General features: G+C 56.7%; 1 protein-coding gene across 5 annotated transcripts; it reads right to left on the reverse strand.

The window, feature by feature from the left end:
• Positions 1-1,433: 1,433 nt before the first annotated feature.
• MLC1 (modulator of VRAC current 1) lies at positions 1,434-21,644 on the reverse strand. 5 transcript variants are annotated; one of them, XM_036864774.1, is made up of 12 exons: positions 21,568-21,644; positions 20,952-21,120; positions 19,421-19,510; positions 18,009-18,062; positions 17,666-17,767; positions 12,335-12,433; positions 11,894-11,965; positions 10,936-11,052; positions 8,896-8,952; positions 8,134-8,256; positions 4,031-4,183; positions 1,434-2,497 (listed from the first exon to the last, which is right to left on the reverse strand). In XM_036864774.1, exons 2-12 carry the CDS (start codon positions 21,114-21,116, stop codon positions 2,423-2,425), a joined length of 1,107 nt encoding a protein of 368 aa, XP_036720669.1. In that variant the 5' UTR covers positions 21,117-21,120; positions 21,568-21,644; the 3' UTR covers positions 1,434-2,422. The 5 variants fall into 5 exon arrangements, with proteins under 5 accessions (XP_036720669.1, XP_036720668.1, XP_036720672.1 ...); XM_036864773.1 differs by having other exon boundaries at positions 1,434-2,503; XM_036864777.1 differs by lacking the exon at positions 19,421-19,510.
• Between the last annotated feature and the right edge of the window lie 80 nt (positions 21,645-21,724).

Consider the following 21,724-nt stretch of genomic DNA (forward strand, 5'->3'; position numbering starts at 1 on the left):
CCGGGGCCCGTGCCCTCGCCCCCAGTCGCGCTGTCCCGCGTCCTCCGGTTGCCCGGGGTGACGGGCCCGGGCCGCGCGGCGCATTGTGCAGCACCGGGGCGCCGGCAGCGAGGCCCGGGGAGCGCGGCGCGGCGGCGGCCGGCGCGGGGCGTGGGGCTGCGCGGGCGCGCGGGCGGCAGGGGGCGGCGGGAGCGGCTCCGGGAGTGGCTCAGAGTGCGGCTCCGAGGACGACGGCGCGCGAGGGGCGTGGGGTCCCACAGGCCGCGGTCGGGGGCACCCAGGCGGGGTCCCCGGCAGGGGCTGCAGTCCGAGGCGCGGCCACGGCCCGCGCGGGGGCCGGGGCGCCGGGGGCCGGGGCGCCGGGGGCCGGGCATGGTGTCCGCGGGGAGGAGGGCCCGCGAGTGGCGCGCGCCCCGCCTGGGATCACGCGGTCCCGCCCCGCTCCGGGTGTCAGGGTCACACAGACCCGCCCTGGCCGTCAGAGCCCCCCAAGTCATAAAGACCCGAGGGCCACACCCAGGCCCCCGCCCCTGCGGAACCAGCCGGGCTGTCCAGGGCAGGCTCTGTCCTGGGACCCTCGGGCCTCTTTCTGGTCCACACCTCGGGCCTCCCTCCGCACCTAACATCCGATGTCCCCCAGCAGAACGCCCCCAGCCCACCAGGGAGTGTGCTCTGGTGTCCCCAGGGTCACTCGTGGGGCCTGAGCCGCCGCCCCGGGCGTTCCCAGCATCGGCCAGTGTCCCACCCCACCCAGATGTCCCGCCTCTCTGGTCCAGCATCTTTGTGGAGGGAGGGGTGAGTAGGAAAGATCCACCCACCCCATCAGTGCCTACCTCCTGGTAACTTTCCCAAATCTAGATGTCATCTTTATTTGGTTTAAAAATCTTTATTTTGCATTTAACTTCCCAAGATAACCCGAAAGTGAGGTTCTGCGCCCACCCAGTGAGGGGTGGTGGGCATTCCCCTGGGTGGGCCCCAGCGCCTTTCCCATCTCCACCAGATCCCACTGCAGACTGGCTCAGGGCAACATAAATCATGAATAAATTAAAAAGTGGCCCTTGCCCCCATCCCCCTCCTATGCTTTACCTCTCAGTTGTTTCAGACCTGGGCATGGAAATACCCAGAGACCCAGAGTTAAATAGGCCACTGGGCCACATTGACATGTTAGCATTTATTGCTCAGGCAGTATTAAACTATATCACACAAAAATGTAAATTGACAGAGACAGGACTATACACTTTTAAAACCCCATTTGTGTGGATTTTTCAAGCTCTCTCTGAAATAACAAAGTGCAGGCCTGTGTTAAGTCCCCAGGCACCTCATTCCAGCTCTAAGGCTCAGACTTTCTGGACCCCCAGGAGACATCAGCAGCACCTGCCCTGTCCCCGTGGCTCCTGTCCAGGCTGGGGAGTTGCAGGAAGGGGAGGCGGCCCCGTGGGCTGCGTCTGGGTGGGGTCTGCTCGTGTGCAGGTGAGAGCCACCTTGCTGACCCCGTGCTTGTTTGGGGAACTGACCAAGGCATTTGTCTTCCTGGCCCGCCCGGGACACGGAGGCCACTGAGACGTGGAGATGTGAGCTGTCAGTTTTCAGAGCCTCGGACAATGGCCCCACCCCAGAGAACACTGAGCTGCCACAGTGGACGGGGTCGACCCCAGCACCGTTGACAGAGGGCTCAGGATGGGTGCAGGCTGACTGCTGCCGAGCTGGGTCTCCACCAGCTGTGTAGGGACACCCGTACCTGGACCAGGGCCACTGAACGGGGGCCCTTCCGGAAAGAGTGGGTTTAAGTACAGAGAGAGCAGAAATGCAGGCAGGTGGGTTTCACGTGGGGAAAGCTGCGCATTGGGGGTGAGGGCCGCCCTGCACCCCCGGCTCTGGGGGAGGTAGCTCCACGGGCTCTCGAGACGGGGCGGAAGCAGCTCTGCCCTCGTCAAGGAATCCACGCTCACTCAGCGGGCTGGGCCCCCAAGAAGAGAAGAGCCGAAATGGGTGAGATCCACGCACGGTGTGTGTGCTGGCTGCGGACAGTAGGTGCTCAACAAAAGCAGGGCAGGGAGGCCGGGTGAGGTTCAGAGGAGCAGACACCGGCAGCCGGTCACTGGTTGGACCGGGAACCCGGAGACCCGTGGTTGCCCAAATATCAGTGCCTGGAGAATTCAGCTCTAGCGTGGGCCCCTCCCTCACCTGGGGGCCCCGTGCCACTGCTCCTGTGGTTAGACCACCTCGGGAGCACTGAACTGATTCCAACCCCCGCAGTCAGCACAAAATAGTCAACGTTTGCCTATTTCAAAATTAAACTACGGTAAGAAATGAAAACACCTTGCAGCCCAGCCTGCCCTACGAAAGGGGAGGGGCGAGCTGGAAGGTCGCGGCTCAGGGACAACTAGCGTCTGTGCGTTAAGTTAACGAGCTGGGTCCGCAGTCACTGGGCCATTTGCACCATGACGGCTCTCCACGCTTTCTCCTTGTCAAACTCCTTCAGGGGGCTTCTGGCCACCTGTGACTGAGACAGGCAAAGAGTTATTTGTCCCGGGCCACCCAGGCGGCAGGAAGCAGGAAGGAGGCTCAGTTCCCTCTCACTACTCTGCTGTCCCAGAGCCCCGGCACCTCCGGCCGCGACCCAGAGCACATGTCCTCCGCAGGGGCGGGGCCTGGGCTGCGGGGTGGGCTCTGGATGGGGGTGGGCTCTGGATGCGGGGTGGGCTCTGGATGGGGGGTGGGCTCTGGATGGGGGGTGGGAGGCTGCCGTGAGTGGGCATCCTCCGAACAGCCGGGGAGCCGGGGGCTCGGGTGGAACCTGCCCCTGCCTCGTGAGGCCTCTTCCTGTGGGTCTGCATCCCAGCACCTGGCAGAGCAGCGTCTGCATTCAGTAGGTGCTCAGTAAATACTGCTGACTGTGGAATGATACACACCAGGGTGCAGGGGTAAGTCCCTCCAAGCTCTTCCTGGGGGCAGAGGCTGGACACTCCACAGAGAAGGGGTCTTGACCTGGCCCCGGAGGCTGTGAAGGCATCTCCAGGGCATGACACCAGGGGAGGGAGGACGCCTGAGGCAGCGGTCACCAAACAGGGGGGACAGCTGCCCGGCCGAGCCCCCAGAGCCGGCAGTTCTGGAACGTGGGGGGAGGATTCACCGGCCTGACGCTGCACCTTGGCGTCCTGACACAGAACCAGGGGGGCCTCACGTGGGACCCAGGGACAAAGCCAACCCTGCCGGGGACTGACCACACCCGGGTAAAAACGACAACCAAACGACGCCATATGAGAAGTGCAACGGAGGGAGAAGTGGAGCATGCAGGGTGGCTGAGGAAGGGCCAACGGCCGGAGTGCGTCCCCCAGGCAGGGCGGGAGCAGCCTCGTGGGGCGACAGGGTGGCGGAGGCAGGAGGCTGGCCGCGCTGGACGTGTTGCAGGAGAGCAGGACGTGAGACGGGGTGGGCCCGGGTGGTGGCTGGGCGGGAGGAGTGCCCGGTCCACCCAGGGTGGCCCTGGAGGGCCCTGCAGCAGCCGCCCAGGCACCCGGAGCATCGTGCCCCTGGAGGACAGCGGGCAGCTCACAGGGAGGAGCCTGTCAGCTGTGGGGGACAAGAGGCAGGGCCTGGGGAAAGTGCAGCGGCCTTGAGCCTGGCCGAGGGGCTGGCGTGCCCCTCAGAGCCCGCCGGCCAGGGGTCGCCGACGCCACGTCTGTAGTGGGCACCCTGATGAGCCGCAGAGGGAAAGCTCTGTGATCGATGCAGATGTTTGCCAAGTTCTCTTCTACGTTTGTAAGAGTAGAACTGGAAGCATTCAGTCCATAACACCTTTCCAGAAATGGATTTGCGTTTGCCTGGCTGGCTTAAAAAGCGTATAACGTATTGTACCTTTCCAAGATTCTTCTGGGGTGTTTTAAAAAATACGAAGCGACCCAACAGGTCTGGAAAGAAGTCAGCGCAGGTGGGCGTCGCTTTGCCCAGGGCCCTGGGAAGACAGCCCCACTGGGACGGGACGGGACGGGACGGGACGGGGAGCCACGCTCGCTCGGAAGCCACTCACCTCTCCTGCCGGGCGTCCCTGCGGGCCGGTCTGTGCGGCGTCCCAGGACGCGCCCGCCTTGAAGCGCACGCACTGGATGACCGTGGCTGTGTTGAGGCCCGCCTGCAGCAGCAGCTCCAGCATCAGCAGCAGCAGGAGCGCGTCGTAGGACGGCTGGGGGTGGAGACAGGCGGTGGGCAGCCCAGCGCCTCTCCTCCCGGCTCTCGGCCGCCCCCAGGCCCCCACCGCATGGGCCCGCCGCCCAGGGAGGCCACGCGCGGGCTTCCCAGGCCGTGGCCCCGAAGCACAGACCGTGAGCCCCGCAGCAGCCTGTGTGGAGCGGTTTCAGGCTCTCACTCCCCTGTGCCCTATTATGTGTCACCAGCCTGAGCAGCAACATTCTGTCTCAGTGAGAGAGAGTTGAGGAAATCACTTCTGCTCTGGGTTTAACGGAGGGACACAAAGATGACCCGCAGGCAGCCAGGCCCCGTGATGGTGCCGCTGCCCGGGTCAAGTCGTCCAGGCCTCCCAACAACCACTCGGGTCCACAGCAGAGCCACTGAAACCACCCGTGGCCTCGCCAAGGGTGCCCAGATGGGGCAGAGGTCTGCTGTGGAGGCCCCGAGCCGGATGAGAGAGAGGGGCGGGGTCCGGGGCGGCGGGACAGATCAGTCTCGAGGCTGGAGGGTCCGGCACTGGCTGCTGGGGAGGAGGGGTCTGCCCGGGAGTAGAGGGAGCGGGGGGGTGCGGGGGGCGCCTCGGGAAACGGCCCTCCACCAGCACAGAGGAAGCCCCAGTGGCTGCAAAGACATCCACAAAGCACTGGCCCCTCGCCACACTGCAGGGGTGCCCTTCCAGCCTCAGAAGTACAAAACAATGCAACGTTAAGACAAAGAAGAACCCAGAAAATGTCACTGTTAAAAAAAACCAAAAAGACAACACCTCTGAAGTTTATGTGCACATTTAACCATGAGTCCAGTTTTTAAAAAAATGCAACATTGGGCTGGCTACCTAGAGCCAGGCAGGGTGATTCTAAAATTCATTATAGGGACTTCCCTGGTGGCGCAGTGGTTAAGAATCCGCCTGCCAACGCAAGGGACACGGGTTTGAGCCCTGGTCCGGGAAGATTCCACATGCCGCGGAGCAACTAAGCCCATGCGCCACAACTACTGAGCCCACGTGCCACAACTGTTGAAGCTCTGCGTGCCTAGAGCCCGTGCTCCACAACAAGAGAAGCTGCTGCAATGAGAAGCCCGCGCACTGCAACGCAGAATAGCCCCCGCTCACCGCAACTAGAGAAAGCCCACGTGCAGCAGCAAGGACCCAACGCAGCCATAAATAAATAAATAAACAAACAAACAAACAAACATTCATATAGAAGAACCAGCAAGCGACAGAAGTGAGTCAGCCCCGAAACGCAGGGCAGCCGGCCGCGAGGCATCAAGCAGGCCAGGTGGCGATGCCCGGGGCAAATCTCCGGGGTGCACCTGGCGGCACAGACCGGCCGAGGGGGGACAGTCAGGGCAGAAACAGACGCAAACAGACCGAAGCTCAGTGCGTGATAAAGGCAGAGTCTCAGGTGACTGAGGAAAAGGTGGGCTTTTTAATAAACAGCGTTTGAGCCACGAGCCATTTGAGAAAAGTCCGATGGGGCCCACTCCTTGTGCTGCACTCCAGGCTAACCTCCAGCGGAAACACAAGCACGAGCCTTTCTAATTGTGACTTAAAATCTAGAAGCAATAAAGGAAAATATTGACAAATTTAACTATGTAAAAACAACAACCACGACGACGACAAAGCTTCCACATGACAGAAATCACAACAAGCAGAGTGAAAACCGCTGCCAGGCTGAGGCCGCTGCTTGCATCTTCCGTGTCTGACGGAGCGCCGGGCTCCCTGTGTCAGCAGCGTTCTCAAAGCCCACTAGAAGGTGGTCAAGAGACACGGACGGAGGTTACTGGAGAAGTGCACACTGTAGACACAGTAAGAGGTCACCCGTTTCCAGAGAGATGCACGTAACAGCCCCACCCGAGGCTCTGTCTCTCACCTGTGTTACAGAGCCCAGTGTGGCAACCCTCCCCGGCTACGGAGAAGCAGGTGCTCTCATACCGTAGGTGGGAGGGAACATGGGAGCCCCCAGGAGAAATTAAGTTTAAAAAAACAAAAGGTAAGGTGTAGAAGCGTGATTAGAGTGACCTGTTTTGTAGGAAAGAAGGAAAATAATAATATGCACGGTTGCCTGTAGAAGGAATCGGGGAAGCCGTGGATGGGACCACAACTCCTCTGAGGTTGCCTTTCGGATGATTTGACTTGAACCGTGTGAAAGTTTTATATATTCAAAAATACTATTAAGAGGGAAAAAAGCATCAGAGCCTAAAGCTGAATACAAAGAGAGACCATTAAACTTGACTGTGTAGCAGGACCCCTCACAGAAGGGGGATTCCCTCACGGAGCACATGACCGTACCTCCAAGTGTGTACAGAGAGCCGTCCCTCACCCAGCAGGGGCGCTGCTGCTAGAAAATGGGGCCTGTAATTGTGAACACGTGTGAGTTGTCAGGCAAAATTAAGCAGTAACTATATTCACTGTTACCAGGATTTTTGGACTAAGAGAAAAATGATGCAAATATAAAATAACAGAGGTTAAGGGAAAAAAACCCTAGAATGTAAAATTTGAATTGGAAATAGCAAGATACGTTAGGGATCTTTAAGTAGACATGTATTTCTCAGCTCTGTCCACTGACAGGGCTCAGGAGTAATGATGCCCCCACAGGAATGGGTACACGGCTCCCCTCCAGGGGCGAGGGCGAGACAGGGCAGGACCAGGACCAGGTGAGCCCGGGCCATCTCAAGCGTCTGACGGGAGAGGATGATGTGCCGGCATCTGGGAGCCCAGGGGTGGGTCACCCTGAGCGTCAGGGAACAAAGGATGCAGCGCTCTGCCAACAATGACAAGCACACGTCCCCCGTGGGGTTCTCGGGCAGGCGCAGGTGTGAGCGCCCCGGCCTCCCCTGTGGCCCAGGCAGCGAGCAGCCCTCAGTGCTGCCCACAGGCGCTTCCGTCCTGCGAGGGATCGCCTGCCTTCCGAGAGGCACCCTGGCAGCCGCTGCAAGCCGGCCAGGATGGCAACACCAGTGCTCCTGGACGCGCTCCCGCTGACGCCACTGCAAACAGATCCACAGGTGGGACCACCTCCCGGACACTGGCCGGGACTCCAAAAGGTCAGTGTCCTGGGGGAGAAGTGGGAAGTGTCCCGGATCCAAAGAGGCCGGAGCGCAAGGGGGTGACCCTCACAGCTCCGAAAACCTCAGCCCACGAAACATCTTGTCGGGATGGTCTGAGGGGACAACGTGCTGTCACCTAGTACATCAGCCACCTCAGGTGTGCAGGAGACTGTCCTTACTGTTGAGATGCCAGAGCACCTAAGGGCGAGGGGTCACCTCAAACCTCTGCCACTCGCTTTCAGATGCTTCTGGAAAACGATGCAGGGTGTGTGCTCCACCCACCCGTCAGCATAAACACACGCACGGACACACACGGAAGCCACCAGGGAATCTCAGTGTTCACTGCATTAACCTTTCAGCTCTTCTGTGTGTTTGAAATTTCTCATGATAAACATTTGGGGGCAAACACTGTCTACACTGGAAACGCCGCGGGGCATCTGAGGACTAACCTCACCTGGAGCCCGAGCCTGCGGGGAGGACGCTGGACCCCCGAGAAGCCCCCTTAGAGGGGAGGCTCTCACTCCCCTCAGTTTACCCAGGAACCAGCGGGGTCTCTCATGAAACTGGACAAACGGTGACTCTAAAACGCAAGTGGATGGGAACTGGGCCGAGAAAATGTAAGGCGCCTGTGAAGAGGGGTGTCTGGGGGGCTGCTCGGGGCAGAGCAGCCCAGAGGAGAACAGAAGCAGCGGAGCGGTCCCGGGCGGAACGGGCACCAGAGGACGGTGCACAGACGCGTCACTGCCCGCGGAGAAAAGCCAGTTCACAGAACCGGCTCCGTGCACGTCAGGCGTGTGCAAAGCCAGCTCCGGCCACCTGCCCCGACGTGGGCAGTGGCTCAGCACTGCTCAGCGGCATCGTGTTCCTATAGAGTTTAAAATAAAATAAAAGAACACCCACCTTGAAGGCTGGCGGGTAATCTTTAAAGACATCCATGATTCTCATCACGCTGAAGGACAGGTACCCCGAGGCCGTGAACAGCAGCGGGGCCGCGAGGCTGCAGATGGCTATCAGCACCTCCACCTGGCGGGAAGCAGACAAGCGTGGGAGGTCGGGGTCTGGGAGCCACTGCCCGGACACAGGGTGCAGCCCGGCAACCACACAGCGGGAGTTATGAGTTGACGTGTGTCTGCGTCCAGCGTGGGGCACCTGCTGAGTCTCTGTGCTCGGTTTACCCGTTAATTCAAAGCTCACCACGTGTCTCGCAAGCTTTCTCAACTTATGCGCACTAACAGCACTTAGGAATAGATGGCCTCCTCCCAGTGCCCTCCGACCTGCTCCTGTGACCTCCCAAGGCCCTCCCGCCTCGGAGAGCGATGCCTGGACCAGCTCAGAGGCCACGCAGGCCCAGGTGTCGGCTGAGCTCAGCACCAGCTCGGACGCTCACGCCGCAGGGCATTTGGGCCGGTTGAGCGACTGTCACTGTCCGACATCCACAGCCGGACAGGACGTCGCCTCCGCTGAGTCCCAGGAATCTCTCCCCACTCTTATGCCAAATGGGCCCTTTCTGCTTACTTCCACGGACAGCCCAGCCCTCGGACAGCCGCAAGGCCGCCCCTCAAGCCCGCAGCCTGCAGACGCCCCTCAGATGCTCGCCCCCGACCCCGCCCAGCCCGGCAGGTCGCTCCGCGGGTGTCTGGAACCCGGCCGGGCTTCACCTACCAGAGATCTGCTGGGACACTCTGCTGTCACGTGACTGGCAATGGCACTTGGAAAACACTAAGAGAAAAGGAAGAAGAAAGGCTTCAGAGATGAGAGCCCAACAAGTCAGATCCCAAACATGTGCCCTCCCGTTCTGATTCGGGCCATGCTGGTCGCCAGGAGAGCCGGGGATCCGTGCAAGAGAGGCTGGAACCCTGGAACCCTCACACCTGCTCTCTCAGATGTGGCACCCGCCCCTAAATACTTGTGTGCGTGTCTCCTGCTCCGTCTCCATTCAGCACTGCACCGGGGAGACGTAACACAGACTCAGCAGCTGTGTCCAAGGCAGGGTCTGTGTTCAGACTTGCAATTGTCCCGATGATGTCCTGGTCCAGCTGGGTCTGTTCCCAGCTCAGGACCCAATGGATGACCACGCTTCGTGTTTCTTGTCAGTTCGCTGGCCTCCTTGATGGGAGGCCTCAGCTGACCCTCAGCAGTGCCGCCTTCACGATGCCGCATTTCTGGAGGGAGCACCAGCTGGCCGCTGGCGGGCTCGGTTGGGCTATCAGACTCAGGGCCCCCGGAGACACCGTGCCCCTGCCCACCATGTTTGACCGCTGGGGGCTCCTCCATTGGACCAGCATTCCTGTCCCTTTGTAATCAATAAAGGCCTTTTCCCACTTACTGTAAGGAGCTTGATTTAGTTCTACACGATTCGGGCAGAGGGAAGCTCAGGGGAACACACGACGTCCTCGAGGCTGCTGAGTGCGGGGCCTAGCCCCCTGCCGTCCACCTGCCCCCCGCTGGGGGTCCAGGCGCCCAGTACCCTCCGCCGCCCCAGCCCAGCACAGCCTGCTGGGCCCAAGTGTGTCCGGGCCCCAGTGACCCATCCACACGCCCACAAAGGAAAAGGAAATGCCCAGGCCCTTGGTGTGGGAGCACAAAGCACAGGAGCCTGGGGTTTGGGGGCATCTCGTGACACATGGAAACTCGGGTGTGCAGGGGCCCATCGCAGCTGCTCCAAGCGGATGTGTGGCCCACACCCACCGGCAGCACAGCCAAGGGGGGCCGAGGCCTGGGGACCGTGTGTTCCCCGGGCCGCATTTCAGCTAAACGCTAAACAACATTAAATTACGTAAGTCAACTCGGACTTACTTATAAAAGGATGAAAGGCCCACGTTTAAAACAGTGACCGTGTAGTCAGTAAGCACTTACCAAGCACCAGGTGCGGTGCTAGGCATTTACGGTAGTCGTATTCAATGTAAAATAATATAAATGTATTACATTTTAAAACGTATTATAAAGCAATACGAATGTTATATGTTATAAAATAATAAAACAAGTATTTTTCAGGGAAACTAATACAAAAAATATAAATTACTAATAGCAGCTACCACATCCCCGGTGCTGCAGTGGTAAGAATCCACGTGCCAATGCAGGGGACATGGGTTCGAGCCCTGGTCCGGGAAGATCGCACATGCCGTGGAGCAGCTAAGCCCGTGCGCCACAACTACTGAGCCTGTGCTCTAGAGCCCGCGAGCCACAACTACTGAAGCCCACGCTTAGAGCCCATGCTCTGCAACAAGAGAAGCCACCACAATGAGAAGCACGTGCACCGCAATGAAAGAGTAGCCCCCGCTCGCCGCAACTAGAGAAAGCCCGCGCACAGCAACACAGCCAAAAATAAATAAATAAATTCATATTAAAAAAAAAATAGCTAATCTGAGGGAGTAAATAGTATCATAGTTACAGAAATACATCTGTATGAGGTACTGGTATCCTCAAGCTAGTTTTAATATGATAATAATAATAATAATAATACCAGCTAACATCCCGACTCATTTAATCCTCGGTTCCCAAATCGCCCTGCTCTGGGGCCCACGAGGACCTGGGAAGCATCTTGCTTGGCCCACCAGCGCCCAGTCCCCACCCCCGCCCCTCCTCCCGCCGCTTTCCTGCCTGACTGCCCCAAAACCGAGCTCAAAGGTCGGCCACACTGACGAGGGCCCCCCAGGGCGTACTCACGGCCACACTGACGAGGGCCACCCAGGGTGTACTCACGGCCACTAAGATCCAAAAGAACGTCACCGAAAGGTGCGGGCCTGAGATGGCGTCATCCACGTTCAGAGCGATGACCCCTCCAAGGATGGCGGAGACACCGGCGATCACCTCGATGACCTGGGGGCAGAGAGTGTCACCCAGGGGAACGGGCAGGCTCCCCGGGGTCCCTGGAAGGGGGCGGGGGTGCGGAGGGTCCTGTGAGTTCAGGGCAGAGCATCAGGGCGCCCCGTGCTGAGACGCTGAGGATAACCTCCAAGGGGATATGGAAAACGCATATTTCCAACCCAAATTCGTGGGAAAGGGAAGGAAGAAGCTCCTGCCAATTCAAAGGAAGGTGGGAAAAGGCATAGAAAATAGGAAACAAAAAGATGGAGAAGTAAACATGAAGGTGTCAGGAATTGCGCTCTGAGTGAACCAGCTCAGTTCAAACGGCACCAACACTCTGTACAGAAACTGCCCAAATGTAAGGACAGAAAGAGGTGGAAGAAGAGGGAAAGATACACTGGGAAGATATTAACCAAGAGATAACTGATGTAGTTAACAATATATGTTCTATGGCAAAAGCCATTACTAGAGAGAGTTGCTCATAATGATTTAAAAAAAAAAAAAAAAAAAGGAAAGAAGGAAGGAAGGAATTCTAAACTTTCGTGTATCTAAAAACCCAGGCTCCAAAACGCTATGGTGAAAAGCTACAGAATTACAAAGACAAATTGATAATGCCCACAGATTGGGAGGTTTTTAACAGATCTTTCAGTAATAGAACGAGTGGACTAAAAAATTTTGGAGAGGACATAAACGAGTGAAAACACAATTAACAAATAATTTATGGACACACAGAGTAAAAGGGGGTGTACTGTCAACCAGGACAGTTCGTGTACCAGGGACACGCCTACACCATATTTCTCAAGTACTCCCCCCACAATGAAATAAAATAAGGAGAAAGAAAAGCTTTTCTTACGGAATAGGATTTCAGGACCCGAGCAGGAAATGTCACTTCATACAGAATGTTGGTGGTTTCGGAGACGGAGCCCTGAAAAGAAACAATACCACATCACAGGGGTGGCCGTCCGTCCAGGCCGTCGCTCGGGCGATGGTCTGAAACGTGAACATCTGGAAGACGCTCCTGGAGCTTCAGGCTTCAGCGCAAAAGCTCAAACACGGACCTTCTCGTGGCATGTGAAAATGTGTTTGATTGCTGAAGTCCTAGTTTACAGGGTGATACTTTAGGCGGACTTGGTCTCTGCGCGTAACACTGCTGGGGGGTGGGGGTGGTGTTACTTGATCAGCATCAGGCTACGGAGGCGGTAGGGCCGCATCCCCAGGTTTGCCTCCCCGGGGCCGTTGGCCCCTCGCTCCGCAGCCAGGTCTGCGGCGCAGCCGTGCCTCAGGCTGGACCGACCTTCTGCCTGCAGTGCGCCTCGCCGGACCGCGCAGAGATGATCACCGTGGCCGCCATGAAAAGCTCCAGCAGAAGCAGCAGAATCAGATTGAAATTGATCTGCCAAAGGAGAACACATACGTCTGTAAAACCGGCTTCTTCACTTTCATCCCGTAAACGTGGACAATCCCACAAAGGGGCTTAGATGCCTCTTCAAAGTCTCGGCAACTTTTCTGTCCAAAGCTAGATGCCAGGCACGCAAACCACCTCTGACTCACGTATATCTTTTTGTTTGTTGGTTAGTGGGTTTTTTATTTTAAATTATTGTTGGCTCAAGGGCTGGATTTGGCCCTCAGGTTGTAGTCTGCCCTGATCTCAGCCTTCCTTGGTGGTTGGTCTCTCCTGGGTATTTACTCTAAAGGGATGAAAACTTACGTTCACACCAAAACCTGCCCACGTTTATAGCAGCTCTGTGCATAATTGTCCCAAGGAGAAAACACCAGGGGGTTGGGGGTTACGGAGCTGTTGCATGTCCTGACTGTTGGCAGTTACAGAAATCCATGCCTGTGTTTAAATCCACAGGACAATACACCAACAAATTTGATTTAACTGTGTGATATAAAACCAACCAATCGGGAATTCCCTGGCAGTCCAGCAGTTAGGACTCGGCGTTTTCACTGCCGTGGCCTGGTTCAGTCCTTGGTCGGGAAACTAAGATCCCGTGCAGCGCGGCCAAAAAAATAATAAAATAAAATAAAACCAACCAATCGAGAGCCGCTATGGGCCTCTCCCGCCACCTGCCCCAATCACCTGGGCAGCCCTTCCGCCCTGAGCCCACCGAGATTATTCACGCTGGCCGGTCCTGAGCCTGCCCACCCTGCCTCGCATCTCTCCCTGCGGAAACCCAGTGAAGGCTCCTGCCCACGTGTCCCCCTCCCTGCCTCCTGACCGGCCCTGGGGCCCCCTCCTCTTGGGACCTGTGATAAACTGTCTTTGCAGTGGCAGTCGTCTCCTGATCTCTTGGCCTCACTGTACCCTCAACAATGATTTTTAAAAATCCTACATTTAAAAACAAATGCAACTAATAAGTTGGATCTACAGAACTGTACATGCAAAATAAAACATAGAATTTTCATTCTTTTGTAGCATTTGTGTAACACTAACAAAAATTGACCATCTATTAGGCCACAAAACAAACCCTGGTAAATTCTGAACAATCAATACATTATAGGTTGTACATTCTGACCCTAATGTAGTGATATTAGAAACCAGTAATAAATGGGTGACTTGTTAAGATAATCCCACATGTCTGTTTCATCAGGGTTCTAGGCAGAGACTGACAACCAGAAATACAAAGTGAGGTTAACAGAGCAAAACCAGTTCTTCGAAAAGACTAATAAGAGATACAATAGAGAGATAAATTACATTTCAGAATGAAAAGGAGAAATAACTATATTTGGCTTGAATTAAAAATAGTGAGCAAGATTATGAACGACTATAAACTAATAATTTCGAAAACCTGCATGATATGGATTTTTGATAAAAATATAAAACCCAAAATTTGACACAAGAAGAGACAGAAAACTTTAACACTGATAATGAAAGACCTCCCCTCGCCAACAGCCGTGGATGGAGATGATTTTACAGGTGAGTTCTACCAAACTTTCTAGAAGCAGTGACTTCTTATCATATCAAGGTTTTGCAAAAAACAAAAAAGAGATAAGAGCTGCCTCGTTCATTTTATGAGACCAGTATAACCCTGATTCTAAAACCAGACAAAGGGGACTTCCCTGGTGGCGCAGTGGTTAAGAATCCACCTGCCAATGCAGGGGACACGGGTTCAATCCCTGGTCCAGGAAGATCCCACATGCCGCGGAGCAACTAAGCCCGTGCGCCACAACTACTGAGCCTGTGCTCTAGAGCCCGCAAGCCACAACTACTGAAGCCTGCGCACCTAGAGCCCGTGCTTCACAACAAGAGAAGCCACTGCAATGAGAAGCCCACGAGTAGCAACAAAGACCCAAAGCAGCCAAAAATAAATTAAAAACAAAAAACAAAAAACTTATTGGAAACTCTTTAGATACAACCTATTTAAAATCAGGAATAAGACAGAGAGGCCCACGGTAGCAGAAGTCCTGGCCAAAGCGATAGAGAAAAAGGAACAAGAGAGTTAGACTGAACAGGGGCATTTAAACTGTCGTTATTTGCAGACGATAGAGTGACCTACATAGAGAAACCAACATAACCTACAGAAAACTCGGAGGATACGAGTCCAGCAAAGCTTCCAGGCACAAAGTCCACTTACAAAAATCCATTTTTAAAAACGGGTACAATATGAATAAGGTCTAAGCTAACACGCGCCAATGTCAGTTTCCTGATTTGACCACGTAAGATGCTCTCATTGGGGATGAAGAGCACACAGGATGAAGGATATACAGGAATGCTCTGTACTATTTGTGCAAATTCTTTCCAGTCTCAAATATTTCAAAATAAAGAAAAAATGAAAACCAGTGGCCTCTCTCTGCACTAGCAGTAAGCCATCTGAAAGTATAATTTAATAAATAAGACACCGTTCATACTAGCAACACATCTGTGAGTCATCTAGGGATTATCTAACCAAGAAAACACGGGACTTTCCAACCCTAATAAAGGACAGAGATGATGTGAGAGACAGTCTCTGCTCTCAGTGGGATGACTCCACACAATAAAGATGTCGATTCTCACAAGATTACTCTGTAAACATCAAGTAATCGTAATAGAATCCCAGCTGTATTTTTTGAGGAACTCAATAAACTTATCCTGAAATATATTTGAAATAAGAGCTGTCAGCTTTGAAGAAGGAAGACAACTGGAGTCACGAAGCCACAATAAAAAGCGTGGTGTCGAGCAGCTCATGGGGGAACTTGACACACGGTGTGACAGCAAGTGCTGCGGCTCACAGGAAGAGATCCCTGATTTAGGACAAGCCAAGGACGAGAAGGAAGCCCAAGAGGGCAAACACCCAGGAAGAGGGGCTCAAAAGTACTAGTGATCAGAGAGTGTGACCTGAGGTAACAGCAAGCCACAACACCGTCATCAGATGGGAAAACGGGGGCTGTTGGGGACGCCAAGTGCGGGAAAGGCTATGGGACCTGGCAGCCTCCCGCTGGCGGTGAGGGTGTGTCCTGGGCTTAGCTGAATCCAGGTGGACTCACGTCCCTCCCTGGCCTACGAGGACCCCGAAGACGTGCCCACGTCGGCCCAGTTGTGGAAGGGGAGCATCGGAGGCAGTGGAGCTGGATCCTTCCCTAAAGAAAGCGGTGTCCACGGCGGACATGCTGCAGCCAAGGCAGGGACGGCGGGTGGGAAAGAGGGAGCAGGGACCCTACAGCGAAGCCCCACGTGGCTGTCCCCAGGGCAGAGGTTCAAGTCCAGAGCCCGGCTCAACAGGGAGACAGGGGAGGGGAGCAGCCCCTTTCCTGAGCGGCCTCACGCTGCAGAGTTTCCTGTTTCACCATTTGTGACCTTGTGTTTGGACACCGGTGGTCCTGACATCGTGGTCCTGGGGTCCTTCCATGTGTTTAGGTGTCCGAGCTTTGTGTCCTCCACGCGGCCTGGCTGGGCCTTCGAGGGGGCAGGAGCCTGAGGGTCTGGTTAACGGCGGGCTCTGGCGCTGGGGCCTGGGTTGGGGGACGATGCAGGCCCAGCCCCAGGGGAGGCCATCCAGTAGGAGGAGGCTGTGAGCACGAAGCTTCGTGCATCTTTCACAATTTCTTCATCCGTTTTGTGCACTTGGGGGCACCATCCTAGTAATGGACGTTAGATTACCTGTTTTGGTTTGGGGTTTTTGCCACGATCCACAGCGCTGCTAGGAACACACTGCCTGGTCACATGTGTGCGTGTCTCTCCAGGGTTAGTGCCACGGGGCTTCCCAGTGTATGTACTTCTTCAGAAAGGACCTGCAAATTCTGGACTTTTCCATAGAGCCTGCAGCAGCACGTAGGAGTTGCCGGACGTGAGGGAACCACCCTGGGCTCCAGCCCGTCCCGATGCTGGAAACGGCATCTCCTGTGGCTTTCATTGACCTCCTCTGATTACTAGTGTGGCTCCTCCGAGCTGCGCGTTGGCGCTGTGGTTTCCTGCTGGTGAGCGCCCGGCGCGGTCCCTGCTACCCTTGACTTTCTCCCAAGGCTCCTCATGTACCCTGGGACCGGTCGGCCACTCCAAGAGAACGTGTCCCCTTCCGTACAGACTGTGCTCCTTGTGTCTGCGGGAGACTGGCCGCGGCTTCGTGGTGGGCGGGCCGGGGGCAGGGCCCCCCCAGGTTGGTCACTGCTGTGCTCCGGGCCGGGGCTGCGGCCATGCACGTGGGGCTGCCTGGGCCGACTGGTCCGGGGCAGCTCTCCCGTCCTGCTGGGACGGCTGTGGGGTGCAGGTGAGTCCCCAAACATGTTCTTCAAGGGGGCTCCACCCCGGCCCTTGGTCACCACCTAAACCTGCTGGGTCCTGCCTGCAGGCGCACTTGCTCCGGACCCATGGGACAGGTGCCCGCTTCCGTGTAGGGTTTCTTTGATAAAGAAGCATCGTAATTCTCAGCGAGGCTTTATGATTTTCTGCAAAAGAGTCTCCAGACCTTTTGTTAGGTTTATTCCCGGGCACTTTATAAAATGATATCTGTTATTAAATAACATTTTCCAAAATCTCTGTTTCTGGCACAAACAATTGTTTTACATTGATTTTCACATCCAGCAACCTTGCTACGTGGGCTTAATAATCCAAATGTCAAGAAAGCAGAAAATCGTCTCTTCTGCAGAAGATGGCAGCACAGGTGCTCCTTTCAGATCCACGTGTCTGTCCATTTTTCATGCCCTAACACGCCTGGCTGAGACGTCCTCAGGCCACCACACCCTTTTCCTGATCTTAAAGAAAACGTGTTGAACACAGAGCAGAGGTATCTCTGATCAGGTCCTGTTTCCTAGAGATTTTTTTTCTGCTGCATTGTAATTTAAATGACAAGACTCTTCCATTTTTCTTAACGGAACATAAACGGCAACTTACGTCAGCGGTATCGCAGATCTGATGAAAGATGTTATTACATTACTGATACTGTTTAAGAACTGTTGTGAAAGAGATACAAAACTCAGTGAATTTGTCCACTGAAATCAGTGAAAGCATTAAAGACAATTTTTTTCTTCAGAAGCCTAAATGAAATTCTCAAACTCAAGAGCTACGATACACATTTCCGGTGTAACTACCCGGCAGATAGCTCACTAACGCCAGCTCCGAGCCCACAGGCCTCAGCAGACCCAGTGGGACCAGAGCCCTCGGCTCCTGTGACCCCGGGAGGACCCACGTGGCTTTCCAGGGACTCACATCTACTGCTGATGGGTTCAGGACAAGTTTGCATCCAAACCAGATCAAACACGTCGTGGTGACAGCAAACGTGGACACGAACAGTATCTGGAAGTTGGGAATCTGGAAAACAAGACAGGAGGGGTTTCGTTCTCCTTTGTGTGAAGAAAGAAACCAAGTGACATTCAACCACATAGCCTGGCATTAGTCACCCATCCCGAGGATAGGGCACCTAGAGTCAGCTGGGGGGATGCGTGCGAGCTCGGGCCCCTCCGCCCTCCCGGGGGCAGAGGGAGGGGGGTGAAGGAAGCCCCACGGCGCGGGTGCAGGGCAGCAGAGGGTGCGGACAGAAGGCCGGACTCACCGCGCTGACGTTTCTCCTCCAGACGGCGAAGCTCACTATGGCTGAGGGGATGCACTGAAAAGAGAGAGACGGTGAGCGTCCCCGCTGGTCACTCTGTGCCCTGGAAACCCACGTGGCCCGAGACGTGTCCCCCTCCATCAGACGCAGTGGTCTCTCTCGACGCTGAAGGGTCCTGGGTCTTTCAAAATAATTATTCTGGAAAGAGTTTTAATTGTTGTGATGATGAAAAAGACACCGAAATGAAGACTGTCCTAGCTGGGCGCGCTTAGAAGCGGATGTCGCTTCCTGTGGCCCGAGACCAGGCGCGTCTTGGTAAGAATCACCCAGAAGGGGGAAACCATCTGCGTGTGAAGGAGCAGAAATGCTCAGGGGCCCCAGAGCCCCCGGGGTCCTTGTCAGAGGTCCCCACTGCATCCCCGGAGCCGAGGACAAGGGAGAGGGCCAGCCTGGGGTCAGGGCGGGGGGGAGTTGGGGGGCCAGCCTGGGCCCCGTGGGCCGTGCCGGTCTCGCTCTTGCAGCAACGGGACCTCCCCGCCCAGACCCTGCAGTGGGAGCTGGTGTGGGGGGGGGCGGGTGGGCGAGCCCAGCAGGGGTCGGATGGGGGCTGGGCACCGACGGAGGAGCCAGTGGGACCACGTGACTGGTCCCCCCAGCCCGTCACCCCTGGGGGTGAAGGACGCAACCGAAGATTTTGCTGGGACATCGGCCTAGGTCAGCGTGGCCCTGGAGCCATCTGAGTCAGAGGTCAGAGGCCCCTGTGACCCCCAACCAGGGCTGCTCCAGTGGTGAACACAAAGGGCCACCTAGGAGGTTCCAGAGAGAAGGGCAGGAAATGGGTCAAATTCTTTCAAGGGGTTTTCTTCTAAGGGAGTGGAGGCTGGGCAACCTGTGGCGGGGGGTACGGGGTAAGGGCAGCTGCATCTGTCTTGTGTTTTCAGACATTTGGGGATGCTGACAGGGCTGGAACAGGAGAGCAGATGGGCGAGAGGGCCCCCCAAACCCCAGGGGATGTGCCCTGTGCTTGAGCTGGTAGGAGTCACTGGTCGTCTCCCCATGAGGACTGGTGGCTCCCCAGGCCTCGGCTCTGAGTCCAGAAGCAGGTACAAGCTTCGGGGAGGGGTGGGGGTGTGGCCCCCAAACCACGGAGGGGCTTCCCTGCCGGCTCATGGGGCAGCCCGGGGCAGCATGCACCTGCGTGTTGGAAATCAAAGTGCCGTTTCTTGCTCTGGAGTCTGTGGGGTAAGATAGACTTGCCTCATTGATCATTTTCAAAAGCAACAGTTGCTATTCGAAGCCAAAGTATAGGAAGAGAGTTTGAATGAGGGGCGAGTGACAGCAACGGGTAAATCTCAGAGCAAAAAACCCAGGTGCATAACCTCAAACTTCAGTGCTGACACAGGACTGCTACTCACTGAACCTGCAGCACAGCGTAGGTAATCCATCTCCAAAGGAAACACATTTCCCAGGTAGAGGGAAAACCCCGAGGTCACAAGCAGGCAGCTCTGCAAAACAGCAGCACGAATTCGGGTGACAACACAGTCAGGCCTGAAGGTCAGGAGGCTGAACAACTAGCCCTCTGACTACAACTTAACTCTGTACAACACTGACATCCACGCCTGGATCCCGCCGGACCTCACTCCTCCCTGCAGGACGGCAGCCGCCCGCCCTCCCCCAGGGGCAGGTCACGGGCATCAACACTTATTTGGGGGACAGGAGACCCTGTCAAAATTCAAAGCAAGAAACGGCGGCTCCACTCCCCAGAAAACGCCTTCACCCCACATGTGCAATTTCAGGGGCCTCGGGGCCCCCCGGTCCAGGCACAGAGCCGAGCACACAACCCCATCCCGCTCAAGGCACCGGAGATGGAAACTCCCTGCACAGGGGGAGGCCACGGGGCCGAGGGCACTGGTGTAAGGTCACTCAGACCCGGGTGTGGGCAGAGGGCCGTGCGCACGCCACGGAATGGGAGCGCTGCGGCCCGCGGGCCCGGGGGCGGGGGAGGCCAAGGCGCAGCCCCCAGGGAGGAGAGGGCAGCGGGATCAAGGGCTGTGGCCGCCGGCTGCTGCGGGCAACAGAGCCCAGGAGCTGGGAATGAGAGGAGGCTGACCGGCCGCCCGCCGCCCACCCGGGGGCTGGAGGGAGGAGCGTCCTCTTCGACCCACACGGTGGGAGTTCCCGTCTCGGTGGCACAGGGTAGCGGCTGGGGGGAGGGCGGGCAGGACCACCGGGGTGCCGCGGGGCTGGCCCGCGGAGCCCGGGGCCCAGGGAGGGGCGAGGCCCCAGCCCGGATCCTGGATCTCGGCCCCCGGCACACCGACCCCCGAGCTTCCACCCACAGAGAGTCGCGTCCAGTGGCCAGCCCAGGTGACCGTGCCCGCTCGGGCCAAAAGGGCTTCTTCTGTCGTCCAAGTGCTTATCCAAGCATATCGGAAGGGAGACGTCCCGGGACCCCAGGCCAGGTCCCCTCAGGCCTGCCCCCTCCTCCCTGCTGGCCCTGGCCCCTGGCTCCTCAGCCTTCCCTGGCCCCATGGCCCTGGCCTCCTGCCTCAGGACGCCGTCCTGCGGTCCACCCCGCCAGAGGCCCGTCCTGCGAGCGTGGCCCCTCCTCCCCATCTCTGCAGACCCCCAGGAGGCGAGGGTCGTGGAGGCCGCCCTGGTACAACACATGAGCCGGAGGCTTGGCGTGGGCCCTGGGCTGTCCGACCCCTGCCGGGACACAGAGCAGCCACAGCCCAGAGGCTGGCAGGGCCAGCAGGACAGAGCCTCGCCAGCAGAGGAAAATAACTCAAAGAGCACAGCAAATAAGCACGTCAGCACCCACGAGTCTCTCAGAGGCAGAAGTAACCCGGGGCCGCTCTTCCCCGGGCCATCTGGGACCAGCACCCCGGCAGCGGGCCCCGGAGCGGGACGGTGTCTCCGCGGGCCTGGCGCGGAGCTGCTCACCCCCATCAACACGGAGAAGACCCACGTCTTGTGGCTGAAGCACGGGGGCAGCCTGGAAGACAGCTGAAGGTCACTGGGCTTGGTGTCCGGGGCGTAGCTTCCCGCGTCCGGCCGCCCGCGCTCCAGTGGGGGCACACGGTCGTAGCCCAGCTCCTCCCGGGCCATGGCGCTGCCGGGGGCAAACGCTGACGTTAGCGGCCGCAGCGCTGCACTCACCACGCCGCCACTTATTGATTTGTGATAAGATTACAAATTTCACTTCTGATCACTCTGAAAAAACTCCCAAAGAAGTGATTTTCAATAAATACTTGTTTTTAAGTTATTTTCAGTAAAAGAGATATCATTTGTATAAAAGTACTGTAAGAAAAAAATAAGCAGTTAATTCCACAAGTGAATAAAATCACTTTCCCAGGAAAACAAACCCGAACAGTCTAGATTCACAGCAGGACTTTAGGCTTTAAGTGCTTCGCCCTACCCCCGCCCCCCTCAATTTCACGTCCACTGGCAGCTTCATTTTTGAGTCCCATGATGTGCTGGCTACTCCAAACTCAGGGTGGTACCCGGACAAGAGATCACAGATGTGCTCCACGCAAGGGTTTCCCGTCTGCACACTTACCTCTGCGGCGCTTCTGGTGTGGGAGCGCCGGTCTCTGGGTGAGGGGCTCCTGTTACCGAGTCACCCTGCCTTGGGCGTCCAGCAAGAACTATTCACAGACGAAACAAAAGCCCGGCAGAACTGCACTTCAGCCAGGCAAGGAGGACCGCTTCCTGAA

This window comes from Balaenoptera musculus, chromosome 10 (genome assembly GCF_009873245.2).
Source record: "Balaenoptera musculus isolate JJ_BM4_2016_0621 chromosome 10, mBalMus1.pri.v3, whole genome shotgun sequence".
In the NCBI taxonomy this organism is placed as follows: domain Eukaryota; kingdom Metazoa; phylum Chordata; class Mammalia; order Artiodactyla; family Balaenopteridae; genus Balaenoptera; species Balaenoptera musculus.